General features: G+C 45.4%; 7 protein-coding genes across 7 annotated transcripts; 3 read left to right on the forward strand and 4 right to left on the reverse strand.

Annotated features, from left to right (window-relative positions):
• Positions 1 to 4,519: 4,519 nt before the first annotated feature.
• Positions 4,520 to 8,275, reverse strand: INS49_005801 (uncharacterized protein; the record flags this gene model as incomplete). The annotated part of the gene is made up of 6 exons (XM_043166579.1): positions 4,520 to 4,708; positions 4,793 to 6,146; positions 7,095 to 7,441; positions 7,574 to 7,819; positions 7,902 to 8,035; positions 8,128 to 8,275. 6 exons carry the CDS (start codon positions 8,273 to 8,275, stop codon positions 4,520 to 4,522), a joined length of 2,418 nt encoding a protein of 805 aa, XP_043027723.1.
• Positions 8,276 to 10,706: 2,431 nt separating this feature from the next.
• Positions 10,707 to 13,977, forward strand: INS49_005802 (uncharacterized protein; the record flags this gene model as incomplete). The annotated part of the gene is made up of 2 exons (XM_043166580.1): positions 10,707 to 12,419; positions 12,502 to 13,977. 2 exons carry the CDS (start codon positions 10,707 to 10,709, stop codon positions 13,975 to 13,977), a joined length of 3,189 nt encoding a protein of 1,062 aa, XP_043027724.1.
• A 547-nt stretch (positions 13,978 to 14,524) lies between these two features.
• INS49_005803 (uncharacterized protein) lies at positions 14,525 to 14,833 on the reverse strand (the record flags this gene model as incomplete). The annotated part of the gene is made up of 2 exons (XM_043166581.1): positions 14,525 to 14,713; positions 14,819 to 14,833. The coding sequence occupies 2 exons, from the start codon at positions 14,831 to 14,833 to the stop codon at positions 14,525 to 14,527; spliced, it is 204 nt and encodes a 67-aa protein (XP_043027725.1).
• Positions 14,834 to 16,822: 1,989 nt separating this feature from the next.
• On the forward strand, positions 16,823 to 18,304 carry INS49_005804 (uncharacterized protein; the record flags this gene model as incomplete). The annotated part of the gene is made up of 4 exons (XM_043166582.1): positions 16,823 to 16,847; positions 16,944 to 17,177; positions 17,243 to 17,386; positions 17,451 to 18,304. The coding sequence occupies 4 exons, from the start codon at positions 16,823 to 16,825 to the stop codon at positions 18,302 to 18,304; spliced, it is 1,257 nt and encodes a 418-aa protein (XP_043027726.1).
• Positions 18,305 to 20,921: 2,617 nt separating this feature from the next.
• Positions 20,922 to 21,263, forward strand: INS49_005805 (uncharacterized protein; the record flags this gene model as incomplete). The annotated part of the gene is made up of 2 exons (XM_043166583.1): positions 20,922 to 21,060; positions 21,118 to 21,263. 2 exons carry the CDS (start codon positions 20,922 to 20,924, stop codon positions 21,261 to 21,263), a joined length of 285 nt encoding a protein of 94 aa, XP_043027727.1.
• Positions 21,264 to 21,817: 554 nt separating this feature from the next.
• Positions 21,818 to 22,441, reverse strand: INS49_005806 (uncharacterized protein; the record flags this gene model as incomplete). The annotated part of the gene is made up of 4 exons (XM_043166584.1): positions 21,818 to 21,821; positions 21,863 to 22,011; positions 22,071 to 22,273; positions 22,336 to 22,441. The coding sequence occupies 4 exons, from the start codon at positions 22,439 to 22,441 to the stop codon at positions 21,818 to 21,820; spliced, it is 462 nt and encodes a 153-aa protein (XP_043027728.1).
• Positions 22,442 to 22,538: 97 nt separating this feature from the next.
• On the reverse strand, positions 22,539 to 22,976 carry INS49_005807 (uncharacterized protein; the record flags this gene model as incomplete). Its single annotated transcript, XM_043166585.1, has 2 exons — positions 22,539 to 22,788; positions 22,903 to 22,976. The coding sequence occupies 2 exons, from the start codon at positions 22,974 to 22,976 to the stop codon at positions 22,539 to 22,541; spliced, it is 324 nt and encodes a 107-aa protein (XP_043027729.1).
• Between the last annotated feature and the right edge of the window lie 776 nt (positions 22,977 to 23,752).

The following is a 23,752-nucleotide window of genomic DNA, read 5'->3' on the forward strand; positions in this document are numbered from 1 at the left end:
ATATTAAAAAGAAAAAGAAAGAAAAAGAAACTTAAGAAAGAAAAGAAAATTTATATATATAAAGTTATTATAATAAAAAAAAATAAATAATGCTAATAATAAGCTATTTTATTATTAAAAGAAGTAATTTATTATCTTGCTTTTAATTAAGGTTAATTTATTATTTAAAAAGGGGTTACTTATCTTTAATTCTTTGCTTATAAAGAAGTTATTTATCTTTTTATTATAAAGAAATTTTAATTAAGTAATTTATTTTAGCTTATGCTTAATAAACTTATAAATTAAAAGGAAAGTATTTTATAATTAGTTATTATTTAAGAAAAATAAAAAATTATATACCGCTTTTACTTTAATTATTAATAAAATAATAAATTAATAGCTTTTAATAATAACTTATAAGCTTCTTTATTATTCCTTTTTTTTAATTAATATAATTATTTAACTTAAGGGTAATAAGTTATTAATTTTTGCTGCTTTAAGCCTATATACGCTATTATACTTATTTATTTATAGCTAAGCTTTCTTTTTACCTTTCTTTCTTTTCTTTTTTTTTTTACCTTTATATAATTATTAATTAAATATTAAAGGTTAGCTGCTACCTAATTATTTTAATAAAAGTATATTTTTAATATATTAATCTTTTTCCTTATTTAATTCTTATTTAAAAATAAGCAATAATTATTTATAAAAGTTACCTTAAGCTATACCTAAATATTAATTATATTTCTTTTTTATTTTTAACTTTCTTTACTTTAATTATTTATATAATAATTTTTAAGGGTATAAGGCTTTTTTTATTATTATACCTTCTTTTTTTATTACTTAACTTTTATTATATACTTTTTATTTTATTATTTATCTTCTTTATCTTTTTTTTTATAATTAAAAGCTATAATATCTTTTAATTAAAAAGATAAAGTAAAGAAGTAATTTTAATTACTTTTATATTATAAGGTATTTTAAAACTTTAATGCCTTAATTTTAATAATTAAACTTATTACTTTAAAAAAAAAAAGATTTTATATTAATAATTATAAAACTTTCTTATTTTAATAACTTTAAAAACTTATTTAATAAAGCATTGCAATTTTTAAATATTATAAATATATAAAATTAATAAAACTTTATTTAAAAAGTAAGTATTAACTTTTTTAAAAATCTTTTTAAAATAAGAATTATTATAAATAAGGTTTACTTAAATAATATTTAATAAACTTAAACTCTTAATTATTTATTATTTTTTAATATAAAATAAATAGCATTTAATAATAAGCTTATAAAGATAATATAAAAATATTTTTTAAATATTAACTTTTATTTTAAATTAAGAAAATTAGCTAAGTTAATAAATTTAATAAAATAATATTAAGCCTTTTTTACTTTTAATTTCTTTAATATAAAAGGGATGCTTTATAAATATAAAGAATTAAAAACTTAATATATTATAATCCTTATAACTTAATAGCTTTTTAATTTTTAAAATATTATATTTTTACTTAAAAAATCTTTATATTATAATTATATTTTATTTATAAAATATTAATAATATAAATTAATAAAAGATTATAAATTTATTATTATATTAATTTAAATATTTAATTATTAAATAATAATAATTTTTAATAAAATTAATAATTACTACTTATTATAAAATAATCTTATATTAAGAAATAAAAATAATAAGATAAATAAAAATGTTAAAGCGCTTATTTATAAATATTTAATAACTGCTTAAAAAAATAAAATATAAGATTTTAATAAGGAGTTTATATTTAAATTAAGATAAATTAATAAAATATTTTATAAATAATATGTTATTAAGTTTATTAAAAATTACTTTAAAGAAAATTAAGAAAAAAATAATTAAAAAATATAAAATTAAGCTAAAGCTGCTTTAATTAAAACTATATACCTTAAAATATTTAAAGTTATTATTAATATTGCTATTTAAATATTTATTATTTAATTAAAGCTTAATAAAATTAATAAAGCTATTTAAATATTTATATTAATTTCCCTTATTAAGATTAATAATATAAAAGTAATTAAAATAAAAAATAAGCTTTTATTATAAAAAAAAATTATTTAATAATAATTATTTAAATTATAATATATTAAGATTATTATTAATTAAAAAAAAGGTATAAGGGAAATAATATTTTTAATATAAATTAATTTAATAACTTAATTTTAAATATTTAATATATAGCAAAGCATAAACTTTTATATAGCTTATAATTAGCTAAGTATAACTTTAATTAAATAAGCTTTTAATTTAAGCATTACGTTATAAAATATTTTAAAATTAATAAAAAATGCTTATCTTAATATATATAAGGATTTTTTTTACTTACCTTTTTTAATAATAAATATAAATAAAATTTAAAATATATTAATTAATCTTAAGCAATTAAAATAATAATAAAATTTACTTAAGGATAATTTAAAAAGCTTATAAATAAGCTAACTAAATAATTAAATATAAGGCATAAGATTTAAAAATAAAAGCTTTATAAAAAGTAAAATAAAAGTTAATAAAGCTAATATATTATATTTAATATAATAATTAAAAAAAAAAAAAATTTGCTTTTTATTTTATAAAGATATTTAAATCTTTAATAATTATATTTATGTTAATTATTAAAATAAACTTTAATAGCTAAGAAAATATAATTAATAAATATATTATTAAGTAAGTTTTAAAAATATTTAAAGCTTTTATAAAAGAGTAAAAGTTATAATAAGATAAGTAAGTAAGGAATTAAAAATAATAATAATAATTAAGATTATAATAAAGTAAATTTTAAAACTTAAAGGCTTAATTAAAGATAGCGAGATTTTATTTTAATAATCTTTATAATACTTATTATAAAGTGCCTAAAGAAGGGTATATTAATAAGAGCAGGGAAATATATAAGAAATAGTATTATGCTAAATTCCAGCTAATTATAAAAAGCTAGCTTTTATATTTATTTTAAACATTCTTAAAGAAATTAACTCTTCTCTTTTCTTATATATTTAGGGCTTTAATTAAGCTTTTTTTATTTTTAAAAATTTTTAAAATATTTACTTTTTCCCTTTTTTAACTCCCTTTTATTCTTATCTTCCCTCTTTATTGTATTAAAGCTCCTCCTTAAGTTATCCTTAAGAGGGTTTAGCAAAACCTGTCCCCTATTTATTTGGGTAGCTCGTTTTCAATATTAATATATAATTCTTTATAAAAGCATTATTAATTTATCTTATAGCAAAGTATAGTTTTAAAAACATTAAAGATTTATATAGCTTTATATAACTTAAGAAGTTTAATGTATTTTTCTTAAAAGTTTTTAATTACTTAAATAATTAAAAGTATTTTATCTTTTTTAAAAGGTTTTAATATTATAATTATTAATTTTTAATATATTAAATATTTAAATAAGTAAATAAATAAGAAATTAATATAAAAAGCATTAATGCAATTTTTATTAAAAAATAATCCCCTTATTAAAACTTAATTACTTTTATTTAAGCTATAATTATTTATATTATTTTAAATTAAGCAAATTAATTAAAAATAAGGATTTAATTATAATTAACATTAATTAATATTAAATTTAATTAAATTATTTATATTAAATAAGTGCTAAGGTTAATTAAAGTTGGCAAAAGTTATAAAAGTCCGCTACTTATTAATATGCGCTACTTATTAATAAACCACGTTATATATAAAAAATATTATATTTTTATATTAATTATAAATATATTAATTAATATATATATAAATAATTAAAAGCTAAATATATGCTTTAATATATACCTTTAGCTATTTTAACCTTAAAAGTTATAAAGTTTAATTTTTAATTAAAAATTAAAATACTTTAAATTTCTTATTTTTAAAAAATAAATAAAAAAAAAGATAAAAAAATAAAGCCTTATAAAAAGCTTTCTTTTTATATTATATAAATAAATTCTTAAGAAAAGATATTTAATATTTAATTTAAAGCTAAATGAGTATTTAGTTAAGAGCTAAATAGATATTTAAAAGTGTCCTTAAGAGGTGTGTAATTGCTATCCGCAATTAGAGTTGGTGGACTATCCACCTATCCACGAGGGGTGTTATACGTCAATGTGCCTATTGTAACGCACCATTTTCTTAGCGTTGCTAGGACAGCTAGTAAGGAGTGAGCGAGACGCTACGCACACAGCTTGCGGCATTTCATCTGAATGAGTCTGGAAGAGACCTCTGTCTTCTTCTCCTAGCGTTTTATTTTGCATTTCCAAGTCTCATTGATCTCTCTCCGCCCTTCATATTGTTCTAGGAGCAAGACGTCAATACTGTGATGACATCACAGAGTGCGCACGCGCAGTGTATGGTGCTACCACGCAAGAAGAACAGGACCGCAAGCCCCGCCATAAAGAACTTGTATTGTCGAGATGTTAAATTTCGTACAAACATCGGCTCCTAGCTTTCACTCAGGCATCATGAGGATGGACGAGTACCGTAGTCTCCTTGAGCTTCACTCACTCGCCTAGGTGTGACTTACTTCTCCCGTCGGATGACTCTACAGATCAGGCCAGTTTGCCAAACGAACCAGTAGTCATGCAATTTCCATTCCCTTGCGGGATCAGACAGCTCAAAATCAAACCTCGTCAGCAGCTGTGGCACCAACTTGGATATTTCCAACAAGGAGACGTTCTTTCCCAGGCAGGTCCGGGAGCCGCCACCAAACTAATAATTCGTTAGCAGAGAGGACGGCGTTAAAAAGAGGTCAATGACCAAGACTCCAGAGCTTAAAATGCATCATTTACGTACCGCGAGGAAGTTCCTCTCCATCAGTCGTAGTTGTGCAGGGTCTGCCTCAAGCCATCTTTCTGGCCGGAAGGCATACACGTCCTCTCCATACACGGATCGATCTCTCGCCGCAACCCATGGATTTATACCGATGATTGTCCCCTCGGGTAACCAAACGCCGCCGATTTCTGCATCCCCTTTGGGCACCACGCGCTCGAGCAGGAGGCCGACCGCGGGATGGATGCGCAGGGCCTCCTTGACGACCGCCTGGAAGTACCTGAGCTGCTGCGCCTCCTCGAACGTGACCGGGTCCGAAAGCTGGCCCTGCCGTTCTGCCTCGTCTATCTCGGCGAGTAGCCTACCGTGAATGCCGCGATTGCGGCACAGGTTGTAAATCAGAGCCCGCAGTGTTGCGGCTGTGGTGTCGCTTCCCGCCAGGACGTTGGCGGCGGCGTGGGACATCAGCTCCGTGTCATCCATGACCTGCTCGCCGTCCTTGAAGCGCTTGAAGCGGCCGAGTAGATCGTTCAGCTCTATCGTGCTGGGGTCCTTGGTCTCGCGGCGCCGCACCTGCTGCGTGATGAAGCCGATGAGATACTTGGTTGGGTTGAGAGAGTCGGTGTCTCGGAGGTGACTGGTTACCCAGCTCACTAGGCGGTTGCCGGATAGGTACTTGTGCAGGTATGGCGCCTGTCCGATGGTACTGACGTATCTCAGCCTGGTCGAGAGCGCCTCGATGACTCCCTGTACGTCCGTCTGTGACTCCATGAAACCAAGGCGGTTGGAAAATGCGATGGTTGTGATGAGGTCGAAGGCATACCAGTGCAGCCACTCCCCAAGGTCAATATCCTTCCCTACCAACCCCTCGAGCTTGGTGGTGAGTATGGCTGAGCACTCATCATTCATCGGCTCGAGCTCCTTTATCGTGCTCATCGAGTAGGCGGCTGCGACCGGTCTCTTCTTCACCCTGTGCTTCATCTCGTCCCGCTCGGAGAACGTCGTGGTCGTGCCGTCCAGGTTGAACATGTCATAGAACTCGCTCTTCCAGAACCTGGTGCTGATGCCGTACACCATTGGGATGAGACTACCGTTGGAGAAGGAAACATGCTTGGGGCCTATGCGGACGAGCGGGCCGTACTTCTCGTGCAGCTTAAGGTGGTAGCTCATCTGCCCGGCGAAGCAGCTCCAGAGGCGGTCGAGGTTGGATATGCTTGCCAGGAAAGGCCCGGGGATGCTGCGGAGTCCGGCTCGGTAGCGGGTGAGGATGGTGCTCGTCACGCCCAGGACTGCAACGAGCAGTAAGAGGCATGTTGTGAGCTCCAGTGGGCCAACGCCCCGGACATTGTTCAACAGTGTCTTCGATTCCATGTTCATACTGGGAGTTATCGCTGAAGTCAGCCGGTGGAGGCTTGCTTACGTTCAAAGGGGATTTTGTACCATCCGTGCGGCAAGCTCGGAAGTCTTGGTGTCATCCTTGGAACACCGGCTGTCGTGGTCGGTTGCAAGATTGGGGTAGGCGGAGATGGTGCTTAAATCCCCGGGTGCCATACAAGCATGACAAGACCCATAAGAATAATAAATCCGATGTATACGGATTGTTTTCCATTTCAAATTGAGTTCAGCGACGCATCTTATGAGCAGCGACGAGATTGTGATCGGGAAAACCTTTCAAGTGTCATTGGTCATGCACCCGGGCAACTCGACTCCGTCTTCCGAGGTCCTCTAGCACTGTCACTTGATACGATTTCATTCGATTACTTTATCGTGCCGTTCAAGCTGTCCTCAAACGCTTTCCGGAGTCTTTTGGCATCGATGCGTCTGGGTCTATGTTTGCTATCGATTCGCATGCACGAATAGCTAACGATCAGATGCGAGTGAATGCTCCGAAAACAAGATCGCATAATTGTAACATATTGTAAGACTCAGAGCAAATGCTAATTACTCACATTTAATCTCGAATGGTAAAAACAATATCCTCAACATCGACGCGTACATGCAAACGACCCCCGAGCCCAAACGCCCGATACTGAAGACTCCCTGAACGGACAGGGTCTAAAACTAAAATATTCTTTTAAGATCTCACACCAATGGCAGCAATACGGGCAGACCGTCTCAAAGGATTTCGGTCAGGGTCGCCCTTTGTACGCCATCGACCCCCAAGACCTGCGCCGCCTGACCCTGGGAGCAGACGCCTTTTTAAGCCAGCTCAGCCTTGTCTTGGAAACGCGCATCCGTCTCTGTTCCACCCATGCCTTTTCCACCCGTGTCTTTTCAACCCGTGTATTTTCCAGCCGTTTCTTCTCTAGCCGTGTCTTTTGCACACCTGGTCCACCCGCCTCTGCGTCGTCCGCCGAGCCCGGGCAAAGTCTGCTCCCTCGCACCGCCGCCGCGCTGGCCCCTGGCGCTGCCATAGGTGCCGACGCCCCGGGGGGAGAGACTGCCGTCAGGATGGACGCGCCTGCGGTACATCTCGGACGTGTGCGGGTAGGCGAACGCGTCGCACTGGCAGGGGAAGCCGGCGTTGAAGTACTCTGGCCCGTAGTCGACGGTGATCTCCTCGCCAGCCCTGATGAAGCGGCTCGTCCTGAAGATCATCGCGGCGCGCCCGCCGTACATGGCCACCTCTGGCACGGTGTTACAGTCGCAGTGGTGGTTTACGTAACGGGTGATCTGTCGTTGCCGCTGCGTGTTAGTGCTTGCGGTTCTCGGTGGTACGGAGCACCTCCCCGGGGGGGGGGGGGGCGTGAGAGTGCAGTCCCGGATGGGAAACGCGGAGGGGAAGAGAAAATGTGGGAAACCTACATTACCGTACTGCGCTGCATCACAATCGGCATGGCCGGGGATCGTAAAGTTGTAGTGACTGATGGCGGGCGTGGCAGAATCGAGGGGCATAAGACGACCCAAGTACTCGCCGATGGCAGTTCCACTTTGTATATTCGCCCACGCAAACACTCCGTAGCCCCATCTCGCCTCCCTAATCACTAGCTTGGAGTCTTCCACATCCTGAAAATCCGCCTTGGCAGCGTCAATACAATATTGCCCGGCGCACTGATGCAAGGATACGATTTAGTACTTGAGGTTGACAATATACCTTTGCGGGAAACAGGAAGGGGTAAGGAACAATACTCACAAGAGCGCCTCTTTGGCTACACATAATACATTCCATGTCATCCGTATCAAAGCCAAGAATACCCTGGACGGTGTTAACCCCGTTGGGTGGTCCCGCTCCGTCCCCTCTGTCAACGCCGCGGTTATTAGCCTGCCCTGCATCACATGGTGTTAGCAATTGTGAATCTCAAGGATTAAAAAAAAGGAATGTGGCTACGGAGCGCACTACAAGTCCGAGAGATACTCACAATCTACAGAGTCAAGAACGTAGTCATGGATTACTCGGGGATGCGTATTGTCTGCAGAGACAATATCGACCATTTCATCCCGAACTGGGTCATCGTATGCAAATACATCTAGCGTGTCGAGGTCTGGTAAACCAGCGGGGGCAGCCATTTTTTCGGGTGTTTAATTGCGCTTCAAATAAATATTTAAGGAGTATGATGCACTTTGAGTCGTTGTAAAGTCTGTTATATTATGTCTATCGTCACAGGTCATTTGGTTCTCCGTTCCTTTACTTATATCCAATAGAGCTCAGTGTCGCAATACAGATTATCGGTTCGCTCTAATGTCCCGTTGCTCGCACTTTGTTCTCAGCTCACGGGATTTCCATATATAACTCAAGCAAATTTAAGAGTATGCCAGAAAGGTGGCTCCCGTAGGTTCCCGGGATGTCGTTCTTTGTCAAGATAAAGAACCCTATAATGGCTTTCGTATATTTATACATACGCGTCTGATCCTGAGCGCCTATACCTCTTTTCTTGCTGTGCCGTCTCCGCATCATTGTCCGAAAATGTATACGTCCAATGTATCGAACGTGTGTGGTGGTCTCCTCAGCTGCCTTCTCCTTATATGACTGATCTCGATACAGATGCCTTACAGCGGGAAATTACAATATCAACTGCCATATTGTCTACCTACATAGCACGTTCGCGGGGCTGGTACATGCATGCTGAGTATGTGTGAACCCTTAATTTTCCGCCACCTTCGCTACTCTTCTCCTTCCAATCCCAGTAGCTGCTCGGCCGCTCTAAACTAAACTATTTCGACTTTCCAAACACCATAACAAGATTAAAGTGACGTTCAGTGTGGAATCTATGAATCAGGACATAAAAGCGAGCGACGCAAACTCAGTCTTGAGCAACTTGAGTACCGGGCCTTCCGTTCCTTGTCTAATGCGCCAACGGCCTCGTTCAGTATTAGTGGCTTACCCGATTCCTCAATTAAAAGCGCGCTGAACACGCAGAGAAGTTTCTTCTGGTTGTACGATAACGCAAACTTGCAGAATATCTGTGTCCAGAGTCTCATACAAGGAGATGGTCGGCCAAAACGAGATATTCGTCATGATTCTAAGGAGACGTCTGTCACTTAAATGTTATTTTTAACTTTCCTGAGAACAACTGTGGAAATTCTGGCGTGAATCGCTTTGTGGGAGATATCTCAATACCTAGGTATCAAAAATGGTTTGAAATTAGTGCTGAAGTCGATTTTCTGTTCCAAAATTGAGGAGAAACATCCGAGTGGGCCTCGCCCAGAACACAGACAGTGGAGTCTCTGTGGCGATTTGGAGAAACTCCATTGCCGCACACTCGAGTGGCTTGGCAAAGAATGTTGTATAGCCGTCCATTTCCACCACGTAGAGTTGCTATGATGTAGGGAAAGGGTTGTCCCCGTTACGAAGTCCCCGTTACGAAGTCCCCGTTCAGAATATCTGGAACTTGCAGTATCCAACCGGGACGGTCCTGCGTCTAGACAGTGTTTGACTAGTATTGGCCGGACGGCCTCATCCATCGTTTGCCTCATTGGAGTGTTGCCATGATTTCTTTTGAAATGAAGAGGGGTTTATCGGTTTGTTGCAGTGTAGCGTGTGTGAGAGAAAAGGCCCAAAACACATCTGCATTTGGGGGGGTGTGATGCTGCTAACTCCCACAAGGCAAAGCCGTGCATAGGAACTGATAGTGCCTGCACAGCTGGGCCTGGCTCCGTTTGCCCACACCGTCTCCACAAGCAAAGCACATGTCCGCGAAGAAACGGTCTGTTTCTTAGGGTCTGACTGCTGCAGACAAGTTTCACCCCACTGGTGTGCACGATGCCATTTGTCGGGCCTCCTGCAGCTTGTGTAACGCATTTCCTATGAGTCAATCAATCACAAGTAGGGAAAAGGGGAGAAGAAAGGCCGGTTGGGGCTCTTTTGACTTTGGTTTGCAGGAGATGGACAGAGCAAGCGGGAAGGGGGGAGGGGTGTTCATTGAGTGACCCACTGCAGCTGCGCTGCCCGTCAGGGTTCACAGCTTGTCCTTGGTCCTGGCCCCTCCCTCCTTACTAATAAAAGTTTAGGTCCCCAAGCTCTAGGTAGGCCTCATGCCCTTGCCTTGGCAACTTCCACCTTTCCATCATCCACCTCCTTGCCGCTGCTTTGCCTCATGAGGAGCTCATCAGTCTCTTCTGTCTTTCTCTCAGAATCCTTTTGCCATCTTCATCCTCATCCTCATCCTGCAGTCACCGACCGGCTGGACCTGCAGCTGCTCGAGCTCCGTCGCCCTGGTTTTGGAGCTGTCCTAGCTAGCAGGTAGGTCGACCCACCCCCACCTCAGCTCATCAACACTGTTCCTGGCCATGCCACGGAATCCCGCGCTAATGTAAATATAGATATCCTCAATTGGATAGATGCTCTCCTGATAGCTCTTTGTTGCATCGACATCACTTGCTAGACCATTGCTGTCTCGAGCTGTTGAAACGGCTGTCCGACATCCAACCCTGCCTCTGTGCCTCCGACTGTAGCACAGCACCACCAGCAGCACGTTCTTGGACACTTGCATGCCCGGCTATGGCTGATAGAGGCCGTGGCAGAGGACGAGGACGTGGTGATGGAGCCGCTCGCGGTGGTCCAAGCCGAGGAGGTGCCTTCCCGCCGGCCCGGGGAGGAGGTGACCGCGGCCGCGGTGGATACCGTGGTGGCGGCGACCGTGGCAGAGGAGATCGTGGTGGTGGGTACCGCGGAGGCGGAGATCGGGGCAGAGGTGGCGGTGACCGAGGCGGCCGCGGCGGCGGACGGCCAGCTGCGCAAGTCTACACGCCGCCCACGGGAGGAGTCCCCGTCCCGGATGCCCAGGTGAAGGCCGTCGAGGATGCTCGTCAGAAGGCCCGCAAATCACCTGAGTTCGCGATGAGCTCGCTGAGCATCGACGGCTCTAACGTGATGCCAGCTCGACCTGGCTACGGCACCGAGGGCCAGCCCATCACCGTCTACGCCAACTACGTCCAGCTGGTCCCCCCTTCCGACCTCACGCTGTACTCGTACTATGTCGCTGAGATCAAGCCTGACGTCGTTGGAAAGAAGCGTACACAGATTATCCGTCTTTTGATCAGCGAGTCGCCAGAGCTGGCGGAATACCGAGGCGACATGGTCACCGACTTCAAGTCCACCCTGATCTCCCGCAAGAAACTGGACTTCGAAGGAACTGAAAAGGTCATTGAGGTCACGTACAAGGCTGAAGGGGAGGATGATCCCAAGGAGCGCGCCGCAAAGTACAAGGTCTCGGCCAAGTACACCAAGACGATGACTGTTGGCGATCTCATGTCCTTCCTCACCTCTACAAACCCGGCAGTTCAATACGACAGCAAGTTGGAGATGATCCAGGGTCTGAACATCTTTCTCAAGCACTGGGCCAAGTCGAACAACAACCTGGCAACTATTGGAGCCAGCAAGACCTTCTCCATGAGCGGCAATGCCGATAAGCTCGATCTCGGACGAGGCCTGACTGCTCTTCGTGGCTTCTTCACCAGCGTCCGGGCTGCTACCACCCGCGTTCTTGTCAACGTCAACGTCAGCCATGGCGCATTCTACAACGAGGGACAGCTGACGGCTTTGATGACGGCATACGGCTTACGTTATGATCCCAGCGGATTGCGCTCCCTCGAAAAGTTCCTCAAGCGTGTTCGTGTGCGAACGACACACCTCAAGGAGAAGAAGAACAAGAAGGGAGAGGTCGTCCACCGTCCCAAGACCATCTTCGGGCTGGCTAAGAAATCTGACGGCCAGGGACCCAATCGGCCCAGGGTCAGTGAGTTCGGCGCTGGACCGAAGCACGTTGAGTTCTGGCTCGAAGATAGATCCACGGCAGCAACAGCTTCATCCTCCACCCCAGGTGCCGAGCCAGCCCAAGCCGCATCCAAGAAGAAGGGCAAGGGCAAAGGTGCGAAAGGCAAAGCGGAAGCACCTGCCACAGCCGGGCCGCAGCCTGCGTCTGCCGGCACTGGCCGTTATATCAGCGTCTATGACCATTTCAAGAACACCTACAACATCACATGTGGAGATGACTATCCCGTTGTCAATGTCGGCACGGACAAGAATCCCTCCTACTTGCCCGCCGAAGTTTGCGTTGTGCTGCCTGGCCAGAGCGCCATGGCAAAGCTCAGCGGCGACCAAACCAGAAACATGATCCGATTTGCTGTGCGCGGGCCCTGGCTCAACGCACAGTCCATCGTTAATGATGGCATCCTCACAGGTGGTCTGTCAACCGAGTCTAATCCTCTCTTGGTAAGCCCTGAAAGCTTCCGTAGAATGCCTCGCAGTCTCTCTTGACGTCTTATACAATTCATAGCTAATCACATCTCACCAGGCACAATTCGGCATCAACGCGGGCCGAAATTTGATTACCGTCCCGGCTCGCGTGCTGCAAGAGCCCAAGGTGTTCTACAAGAACAACAAGCCTGTCAATGTCGCTTTCGGCAGCTGGAACATGGAGAACGTCATGTTCAATAAGCCGGGCAACCTGAAAACGTGGTCCTGGCTCGCTATCCGAGACGGGAGGCGGTCTTACTATGAGAGGAAAGACCTCGAGGCTACCGTCGGCAGATTCTCTGCCTCACTGAGCAAGAACGGAGTGACGGTCCTACAAGCAGCGCTCCCTGGTCAGGAAATTCCCTTGAAGTCGTCCAGCGACCCGGAGTTGGATAAGTTGTTCGAAAGGGCGTCGAACAAGCTGGATCTTCTCCTCGTCATCCTCCCTGGCAGGGACAAGAGCGACAACACGGAGCTGTATAGCTATGTCAAAACCCTTGGCGACACAAAGTATGGCATCCATACCATTTGTGTCGTGGGATCAAAGTTCACTGGTGGAAGAGGAGAAGACCAGTACTTTGCCAACGTTGCCCTCAAGTTCAACCTTAAGCTTGGGGGCAACAACCAGATGGTCGATCCATCGCGTCTGTCATTCCTCAACGAGGATAAGACCATGGTTTTGGGCATTGACGTGACCCATCCGTCTCCTGGCTCGTCATCACACGCACCGTCTGTCGGCGGTTTGGTGGCGTCTATAGACAAGCACTTTGGTCAATGGCCTGGCATCCTCAGCATCCAAAGCGAGGCACGCCAGGAGATGGTGTCCGACCTCACTCCTATGCTTAAAACTGCCCTTAATAACTGGACGACGCTGGGAAGACACGCGAACCTGCCGGAGAACATCATCGATTACCGCGATGGCGTGTCGGAGGGCCAGTACCAGACCGTCTACGACGAAGAGATCCCGCGCATGCGCAAGGCCTGCGCAGAGATATACCCGGCCGACTGGACTAAGAAGGGTCTTCCGCGGCTGACCGTCATCATCGTCGGCAAGCGCCACCACACGCGCTTCTACCCAAGCCAGACCAAGGACATGGACCGCGGCGGCAACTGCAAGCCCGGCACGATCATCGACCGCGGCGTCACGGAGGAGGGCATCTGGGATTTCTACCTGCAGTCGCACGCGGTGATCCAGGGCACGGGACGGCCGGCGCACTACGTCGTGGTGCTGGACGAGATCTTCCGGGACCGGGCCAAGAAGCTCAAGTCCCCCCGGCCGCAGGACTCGGCGGCCAACGAGCTCGAGCGGATCACTCAGGCCCTGTGCTACTCGTACTCGCGCGCCACAAAGGCCGTCAGCATCTGCACGCCCGCGTACCACGCCGACATCCTGTGCGAGCGCGCGCGGCGGTACATGGCGGACCTGTTCGAGGGAAGCTCCGACGACGCGAGCAGCGCCGCGGGGGCCAGCAGCGCTGTCGCTGCGACTGTGAAGATTCATCCGAAATTGGAGAAGTCGATGTTCTACATTTGATTTTGGGAATTTCCACACTGATTGTTGACAATCATATCATGTGATACGTACGGTCTGAGAATTCTTGATGCCTGGGATGATTTTTTCACATGTTTGGAAACGGTTTGGATCCTCAAAAGCGTCTTGTCTATGTTGCTGATCGAGCTTGGAAACCATGGGCATTTGTTTGCAGCGCTTCTTTTCTGGTAGCGACAGCGTGTACTGAGATCAGTCATCAATGAATGTCTAGACGATGTTTTCCTGAAGAGAATTTCAGCACTGTGCTGAGGTGACGACCGTTTGTTGTGTACTGCTGTTTCTACTTTACCCCTAGAGACAAATTTCGATCATTGTAGGCTGCGTGGTACCGTTGGCAGCCACACCATGTTGCGATTTCCATAACAGCGATTTGTCACAAGAATTCAAGCGATTGAGACCCGGTAGGCCGTTCATATTGAATAATTGTAAAAAGAAGTATGTGGAATAAGACGCTACGTTTTCCCTCCGACCGTCAACACAACGTTCCCGCCCACGCCGACGGATGAACATTTCCCCCTACTACTGATCATCAGCCCCCCTCGGGAAGAGCATCGTCCGCCTCGTCGTCGCTGCTCTCGGCGATGCCGTTCTGCTCGCGGAACTCGGCCAGGCCCTGGCGGACGATGTCGGTTGTCTCGTCGGCGCTGAAGCCGTCGATGGGGTTGCGGAGGCCGTTGCCGTTGATGGCGCCGGGCGCGTTGAATATGTCCAGCGCCTCCTAATCTGTCAGGCCCGTCTTGGCCGACTTGGTCTGCGCGTTGGTGTTCTGGCGGGCGGTGAGGGGGAGGGTGGCTGCTGCTGCGGTGCTGATAAAAAGGAGGACGGTTGAGACACGCATTTTGGGATTGGGGTGGGTTTGTTTCTTTGGGTGACGGTTGTTGATGGATTAAAGTGAGATTAAATGGCCAGTTCCAGCTGGTAAGAAGCCAAGAAGGCGGTTGTATCTTGGAGTTGATTGAGAGGCTGAAGGGTGATTTTGATCTTAGCGGAGTGATGGTGGCATCACGGGTCTATTTAACCTTAAAATGTGAGCCACATCGGACTCTTTGAGCCCCTTCTGGAACCCCTGTGTCGTGAGACTTGTTCGTCTGGTCGTGTAACATCACGCATATGCCAACCCAAGTTTTGTAGTTAAGCAACTTGAGACCGCCCTGCCAAGATCATAAATACGGGAGATATGAAACAGGATATGGGGCGCGATGATTCCACCCAGAGATCTTCAAAACAGATCGTAGCCCCGACTTGACCTGACCACAACCCTGTTGTCGCGTTCGTGCCCTGGCCGGCGGCGACACCGATGCACTGCGAGGCTCGGGGTATGGTGTCATTGCCCACTACTAAGCCTTGCGAGAGATAGAGTCTTCTTTGGCCGTTTGATTGCCGCGCCGGGGGCTACGCTCGCAACGGTCTTTTCGACACCTGCCAAGCGCGCTGTCGCGCCTCTCTGATCTAAATTGCTATATTGGGAAATATTCAGCGCGCTGATTGCACGCGCATGGCCTTACCAGGCACTGTCACTTTGTCGTGGAGGTCTGGCAGTGTCCACTGGGTTGACGTGGTGATCGGTGATGCAAATCACCAAGAAGCCCAGTGTTTTGTGAGCCTTCATGGATTGTCCCTTGCGATTCGGCGGAACTGCCCGCGGCCCTTGCATCTTTGCCCTTGATCCAGTTGCGGCGCGTTAAAACTGTTGCAACAGCTCTCAGGCAACGCAGTGTGCAGAGGAGGCTGCATATAATTATCCCAAATTACTATGTCCCGTTCTCAAATTGTGAGTTAGAACCTGGTGATGTTCTCTTCTCAGACCACACCGTTGTTGAACAACAATTCGGCAATAAGGAAAAGTTGAAACCTAACTTTGAATGACTAGTGGCGATCTTAGTGTTTTATAACCTCTCTCTTCTTGTCTTCATCTTCAATCCTGTCGCCAAAACTAGCCCCATTGGGATATGATTTCACGTCCACCGGGCGTCGCAAAATCTAATTTCAACCTCAACAACTTACATTTTGAACAGAGGTGAGCGTACAGAACGTTGAAAAAGCAAAGACAAAACGCAAAGAGCCAGAAGGAACATGCAGCCAACACATTTCACGCATGATCATTGAAGTGATCGCACAAACGTGGTGATTCGTATTTATAATGATCCCCTTCCTCGAAGATCCAGGTTCATGACGGGAGATTGATCAGCCTCTTAATTGTCCAACTCACAATCGAGAAGAACCCTATGCCATATTGCCAGTCCGACAGTTTGCGCACTAACTACCGCTCGCTCAGCCGGCTAAGCCTTCGTCGAGTTCACACTTGGCAATCCCACCCTGAGTCAGACTGATTTACATTGTACCGACCAGAGTGGGCCGCCCCAATTGCCGGGCCAAGACCGTCCAGATGCCCTACCTTATCTTTTGCGGAGCATTTTTTGCTGATTAGTGTGTGATTGAAGAATTCCTAGCCCCGTGGATTCCGCGGCGAGGAATACTGACCGCTATAGGCGGCGTTATCTACTCGAATTGGACAGAGGCGATGAGGGGAAGGCCTTAGCCGGACAACATCGGGTGCTGGTGATGTGTTGTACCCCACTGACGATTATCCGACACCCTCGTCGTCGGCATATCACAACTGATAGAGCGGTTTCCATCTCGGGTGTCGCTTACATGACAATTGAAAATTCCACCAGAGGTGAATATTTGACACGAGGAGTAAGTGGTATATTAAGCCCTGTGAATCTCGCTGAGATGCGGTAGACTTTTCAAACTTGGTTCATAACCTCTTATTACCCGATAACCTTCGCAATAACAGCCTGTGCTTGGCTCCCGCCCCGTTCAAAAGATGGCTTCGTGGATGCTTTGCACATGTACACTAATTCTCTGTACCCTTGGCCAAGTTTCTGCGCATGCCCTATCGTCCCGGCAGTCCACTGACAATCAAACAAGCCCATATACGGATGCAGTGTCCAAATATGTCGACTCTATAAGCGAGACTCTCTGGCCCATCAACACTGAGATCCACGATAACCCGGAGCTTCAATATGAAGAGGTCAGGGCTCATGACCTCCTGACCTCGTTCCTCGAGTCTCAGGACGGCTGGAACGTGACGCGGTCTGCATATAATATTAGCACAGCTTTCACCGCTGTATTCCAAGGCAACGGCGACGGCCCGGTTGTTTCATTCAATGCCGAATACGGTAGGTCTCAAACAACCTCAACCCTGGTCAAGAAATCAGCATGCTGACAATAATCATCTTCACAGATGCATTGACCGGACTGGGACATGCTTGCGGGCACAATCTGATCGCCATGGCGTCGCTCTCTGGAGCACTTGCCACTGCTGAAATCATGCGCACTGAGAAGCTAGCCGGAACAGTTATTCTCTTCGGCACTCCGGCAGAAGAAGGTAACGGACCGCGCCTGTGATATTCCACGTTGAAGTCGTAGTTGGAGCTAATAAATTGCTTTAGGCGGAGGCGGCAAAATCAAGCTGAACGACGCTGGCGCTTACCGAGACCACAAGATTGACATCAGTCTCATCTCGCACCCAGGCGTCGGCGGCGACTCCCCCTACATGTCCACCACGTCAACAGACAGGTTTGAAGTGGAATATTACGGCAAGGCGGCTCACGCCGCAGCTGCACCCTGGGAAGGGGTGAACGCCCAAGACGCACTGATCCTCGCCTACAACGCGCTGTCGATGCTGCGCCAGCAGACCCGCTCCACTGACATCATCCAAGGCTTCATCAGCTCCGCCGGCACGCGGACCAACGTCATCCCCGACCTGTCGGCGGCCTCGTTTGCCGTCCGGGCCGTGGACGATGACAACCTGCACAACCTCACCAAGCGCGTGCACGCGTGCTTCGAGGCGGGCGCGCTGGCCACCGGCGCGAAGCTCAACCTGACCATGAGGCCGTACGGCTACTCCAACATGGTCACGAACGATGCCCTCGCGGACTCGTACGCCGCGTGGTTCATCGGCCTGGGACACGGCGATGACCTGATCCCCACCGAGATCGCGAAGAATACACAGGGCAGCGCCAGTACCGACCAGGGCAACCTCAGCCACGACTTCCCGTCCATCAGCGCCGGGTTTGGGATCACCAACGAGGACGGCAGTGTCCCGGAGACTGGGCCTCACACTGCGGCGTTTGAGGTGGCCGCGGGTAGCCGGCCGGCTTTTGACAAGTCTCTTTTGGTTGGCAAGGGTCTTGCGGGGGTTGCCCTGGATGTGTTGACTGTTGATGGGTTGATTGACAAGGTTAAGGAGGAGTTTGGTGCTTTGAAGAAGGTGCCACGCGCGCGAAGGAGCATACGTACATAATGCAGCACCAACACCAATAGGGCGTCTTGGAGTGTGGCAGTTAAAAGCCGAGATCTGAGATGTAGGGCAAGGACCACACTGGTGCGGCTGTCCTACCTCTGCCCGAGGATGTTTCGTCTGCCCACACTCATACAGTACATAATTGAGCATGGTCCCGGTGCGAGTCATTGTCAGAAGTGCGTGCCCTGTGGGATCCCCAGGCTTCGGTAAGCCATGGGTGGGTCATGTGAGGTCTTGTAAGAATTCAGGACGATAATAGAGTACCTACCAGGGGGAGGGGGGGTCCCTGACTGGGTTACGCAATGCACTTATGTTTTGACATTTAATCGAAATTTTATAATTCTAGCGAAATGCTAGTAAAAGGCTATTAAAATATTATTAAAAGCAAATTATATTAAAGCTTTAAATTATATTAATATTAACTTAATGTTAATATTGGCGCTATATTAACTATTAACTTTATATTATTAAAAAATTTATATTAAAAGCTTTAATTTAAACCTTATTAACTTTAAATCTGCTTTTATTTTTAAATATTTCCGTAATTTTATAAATCCTTTTATAGTAAATAATTAAGCTAGTAGAAAAGAAATAAGTAGTTAAGTTAAGAATAAAAAAAAGGTTTTTTTTTACCTTTATATTAAGAGTTAACATAATATTAATTCTTAACATTATGTTATAATATATTATAAATAACTATATATTAATAATGTGTAAATAATGCAATATATATATAAAAAAAGCATGTTAAAACCTTAATTATATATTATTATTATGTCGCTATTATATTAATATAGTGGTGCGATGTTAACGGAAACCCCCCCTCCCCCTGGTAGGTATATTTAAGCCATTTAAAGGAGGGAGATTTAACCCATATATATAGACGAACATTCGGCTAAGTCTCGGTCTCCCAATTAGTACTAAAATAGCTAGCAAAATAGAGTCCTCGTGTTGCTTATTAGTTTGTGGCTTGGAGGTAACTAAATAACGGCGTATAGGCCGCCTATAGACGGTTTTATTTTAGAGGTCTAAACCATATTTTGTCGTACAAGGGGTTCATGTTCGAAGGAGTCAGAATCACGCCCCTTTCCCCCTAAGCCAACAGGGTATACGCACTGTAACAAGCCGCAGGATCTGGACCTTCACCCGGAGATATTTTTTGGAGATGCTTCAGAAGTCAGCAGATCGTGTCAACGGCGACTCAATATTCTGGGAGACCATGTAGTGTTCAAGCAATACCTCCTGTCACTGTGATGATCAGGAAGTTCCCTCATAGGTTGTCCCCCAGGAGGTCATGCAACGGTTGGCTAAGAGTGATGCTGACAGCCTTGAGCGCCGTGGACAGCCCCAAACATGTCTGGGCTAGGGCACCCATGTCAGTCACCTCAGCACGCTATTTATCGACCAGACCATTCGCAAAACATTTCATACGCAGTTTAAATCCAGAATTCTGCGAATGGAGAATCAGATACAAGCTCCTTGGTATTGCGTCTCCTTAACATGGTATCCGCTGCGATGCATGCTGGTATCGCGAGCCCCGTAATAACCCGGGAGCATGAGTAGCATGAACCGCCCAGAGACAGACGCCCATGACCGGAATGCAGCGCACACGAAGTTGGAAGACATTGCCAACTACATTTTCTTGCACTTCGAATGGTGCAAGGGGGGAGGTGGGCCGTTCATAGCTTGCAATTCACCCAACTTCACGCCCTTGCTGAAATTCGAAATCCAGTGGCGGATCCGTGACGACAGAATTGGTCGGTACGTCCTCCCGTTTGATGTCTCTGACGACAGTCACTGAATTTCCAGTCCCAACTCAGCAGAATATGCTGGCTTCATGGCGTGAACACGTGCAGTTTCAGTGTTTGATCCGCGGAAAACTCCGCGGAAAGTCCTCCTCGGACAATTTGTACCCGCTGCTGCGACTCCCCCGATAGGTTTGAGAAATCCATCTCTAGAGTAGCTGAAGCTATATTGAGGACCCAAAACCAAACAGCGAGTCACGGTGCTTGCCTGGGGGTTGACAGGGACGCGCTCTTCAAGTGCCGAACAAGCCAGTCAAGTCCAATAATTTCATGAAAATGAGTAGCACTTATGTTCCTAGTCCCGATGCGGTCTCTTTTCCCAGAGTTTGTCTTATTAGATATCAGTAATAGCTCGCTGGTGTAGGTCTGAAGTCTGTTGACCATGTTGTCGGTCATGTGCGCCAGTCACGTGCCGCTGGATCCTGACGTCTCAGAAAGCGTCAGCGTAATTCAGATCGACAGCCCACTTAGACGCGGAACTAGATAGGGTAGGCTAATCTGTTTAGCGGCATGCTCAGGCTCTCTCAGGCTCTCTCAAGTCCTTTGAGGCTGATCAACGGCGGAGTCCGCTGCTCTGCTTACCCACATATTGGCCGCTGTCACAATGACCTCATACAGATCAACGGGTCATGAGCGTGGGTGTCGTCATTGCCCCCAACAGTGATTGGTACTTATGTCCACAGCACATATTAAACTTGCGCTCCTGCAACATGAGCATACTATACCGATAATCGAATTCTGATCACCTATACGAAATCTTCCTCTCTTTAATACACCCACAGTCCAGAAGTGTATACCCCACAAAAGTCACCATGTCTGAGAAGTACACCATGAAGCAAACCGGCAGCGGAGGGATGGCCGGGAGCGTCCAGACACCAGCCAACTCGCACCTGGGTCATGACAAGCCCAAGGCCTTTGACGCCGACGGAGCCATCGGCAAACAATTCACAGGTACGCACCCTTCCTTGAAAATGATCCAGAACTGCTAGCTGATATTTGATTTCGCAGAGGACGGAGCGATCGGAGGAACAGCACAGAAAATTGGTGGGCCTCTTGACAAGGACGGCGCCATTGGCAAGCAGTTCACCACAGACGGCAGCATTGGCGGTACGGTGCAGGACAAATTGGGCGGCGCGGCCAACAGGAGTAATTAAAGTTTAGGGAGCTCAGAAAGGATCAATCTTGAATTCACATATCGATACGTTTACCTACATTCCCTGTTCGCTCTGTGGGACTCGGACTGAACTGGTTGATAAATTGAGCTGTCTTCCGCCCTGGCTGTGAATGTGGTCCAACACCTCAGTGCCGAGCCCGACCGTTGTTCCTCGGTTCATTTGTCTTCTCACTCTCTAGCACTTTCTTGACCAACGATAGTGGGATGAAGTAAAATACTACCGGCCAGCAGCACTCGACAATCTTGTTCTGAGGTACGCCACAGGTCACAGTGCAGGCTGTGCCAGGGTCTCTCACGACATCGACTAAGAGGTTTCATTGAATGAATCGCTGCTCTCTATTCTACGCCATCACCCAGGTACATCTTATTCAGGCCTGGATGGACACGAAAGAACGGGCTGTGTCTACAATACATTCTTCAAGTGACCTGTACTTCAACCCAAGGACCTCCACACTCCTCCGCACATCCACATTGTATGTGTCTGGCTCTTCTGGAGTTCGTCGGGCCAGGCGGGCACGCAAGGGACAATCATGCTTACCTGCTCCAGACGCCGACGTATCAGGTAGATTCTCTCGATACTCTGGGAAGTTTTCACGAATGATGTCAATAATCTGTGGGTTAGAGCAACAGCCATTTGTGATGAAGAATCGTTTGTTGGCAGCAGCGGCTTGCTCGAAAGCTCGCACGTGAGCTTCTGCGACGTCTCGAACATCGGCGAAGATTGGGTTCTATGCGGCATGTGAGGAAATGCGATTTCAGAAAGGAGAAGGGCTCGTGACAGGCTTACTGTAGTGGGAGGGATTTCCTTCTTCGCGGCCCCAAGCGTGAAGGTGCGGATGAATTGGTTGGACGTATTTAAGGAGTCCAAGTCCGGAAGGCTCTGTACAGCAGGGACAAACACAAAGGGCGGCAGAATTGTAGCGAGGGTGAAGCTTGGGCTTTCTTCGTCGACGAAATCCCAAGCTGCCTTCTCCGCGAATGTCTTACTTGCTGGAACGAACAGTCAGGCAAAAAGGGTTGGTGAAATTCAACTCCGTAAGATGGTGACTTACCGGAGTAGCCCAAACCAGGATTCTGAAGGGCTTCCTCCATGGTGATGGAATTCCAGTCTTCCTCGCTGTACGTGTGCTCTGGCCAGAGTCCCTTGGAAATGTCCATCATCGAACCGAATGATGAGGTAATCACCTACTTCGTCAGTATTGATAAACAGAACTTCGTGAGAAACGTGACTCTTACGGCGCGCTTGACAGTCGAGCTATTTTTTCTTAATGGCGCGAAGGATGCCGGTTGTGCCGATGATGGCAGGGTCGAGAAGGCCCTTCTTGATGTCTGTCACGTTGAAATGGAAGGGGCTGGCTGTGTGAATCACAGCTTCGAAAGGAGGATCCGAAACCACGGCGTGGTCAAAAGCATCAGCTTGAGAGACATCTGGAGCGATGGCGAAGTCGAGTCTGTCCGTTTCATAGCTGGGATGCGCCTTTCGAATGCCCTCAGCCTTGCTGGCGCTGCGGACAGTTGTAACCACAGAATGATTGCGTTGATTCGGTTAGAAGAAGTCACACAAACCGTGGAGAGGGCAGTCCAGGCCAAGCAAGAGGGAAATACGGCGAGAAGCTTACCCTCTCTGCAGCAGAATTTGAAGGATGTGTGTAGCAATGAAGCCGCTTCCACCAGTGAGAAGAACTCGAGTCATCGTGGATCCGGTTTATGGTACATGTTTTTTTTTTGTTCAAACTACGAGTTATGACAGAACAGCAGAAGATAGACAGAAGAATTACGAAGACAGGCTTGTAGAGCATTACAGAGGTTTTATACACGTCGGAATTAGGGGAATTCGACGGATACGGGAGGCGACACTCTCCTGAATCACGCTTTGCCACGGACTTAATGTTCGGGTGTCACCTGCTCAGAGCAAGTCTGGCATGATACACATGGCTAAAATCATGACTTGACGGTATCTCCGAGCCAACTCGTCGGCGGGCCTCGGATTCAGGCCGTGGTCGTTGTCCACCAAGGCCAAACTGGGAATCGTGAGGGCTCAGATGCATGTTGCTTACGAGCTTAACATGTGGGCCCGGATGCACCTTGCTTGTGAGCTTAAGTTATGGGTCTAGTGCATCTTGCTTATGACCTTATAATGTGGGTCCAGCCAATGGTTGGGCTCCGGACATAACAAATGCCGCAGTCCACTACACCACAGGTGTACCTGGGCATCGTCTCTTACATCCGGCCCCGTGGCGGTGTTTCCCACTTCATTCGCAATTTCCCCCGGTGGGAGATGATTACTGACTGAAGCTTGGAAGATCCAACTGTTGAACACCAGCTAGCAATGCTCGGAAACACGACGCACCACGCCGATACGGCCACATTTGTTGTGGTGTACATCAACTCATCCGATGAAGAACTTCAATTTGTACGAGCAATCGAAGGCCTGAAAACAAATATTGTGACAAGCCATCCATTCATTGT

This window comes from Diaporthe citri, assembly GCF_014595645.1.
Source record: "Diaporthe citri strain NFHF-8-4 chromosome Unknown scaffold_2, whole genome shotgun sequence".
Taxonomy (NCBI): Eukaryota; Fungi; Ascomycota; class Sordariomycetes; order Diaporthales; family Diaporthaceae; genus Diaporthe; species Diaporthe citri.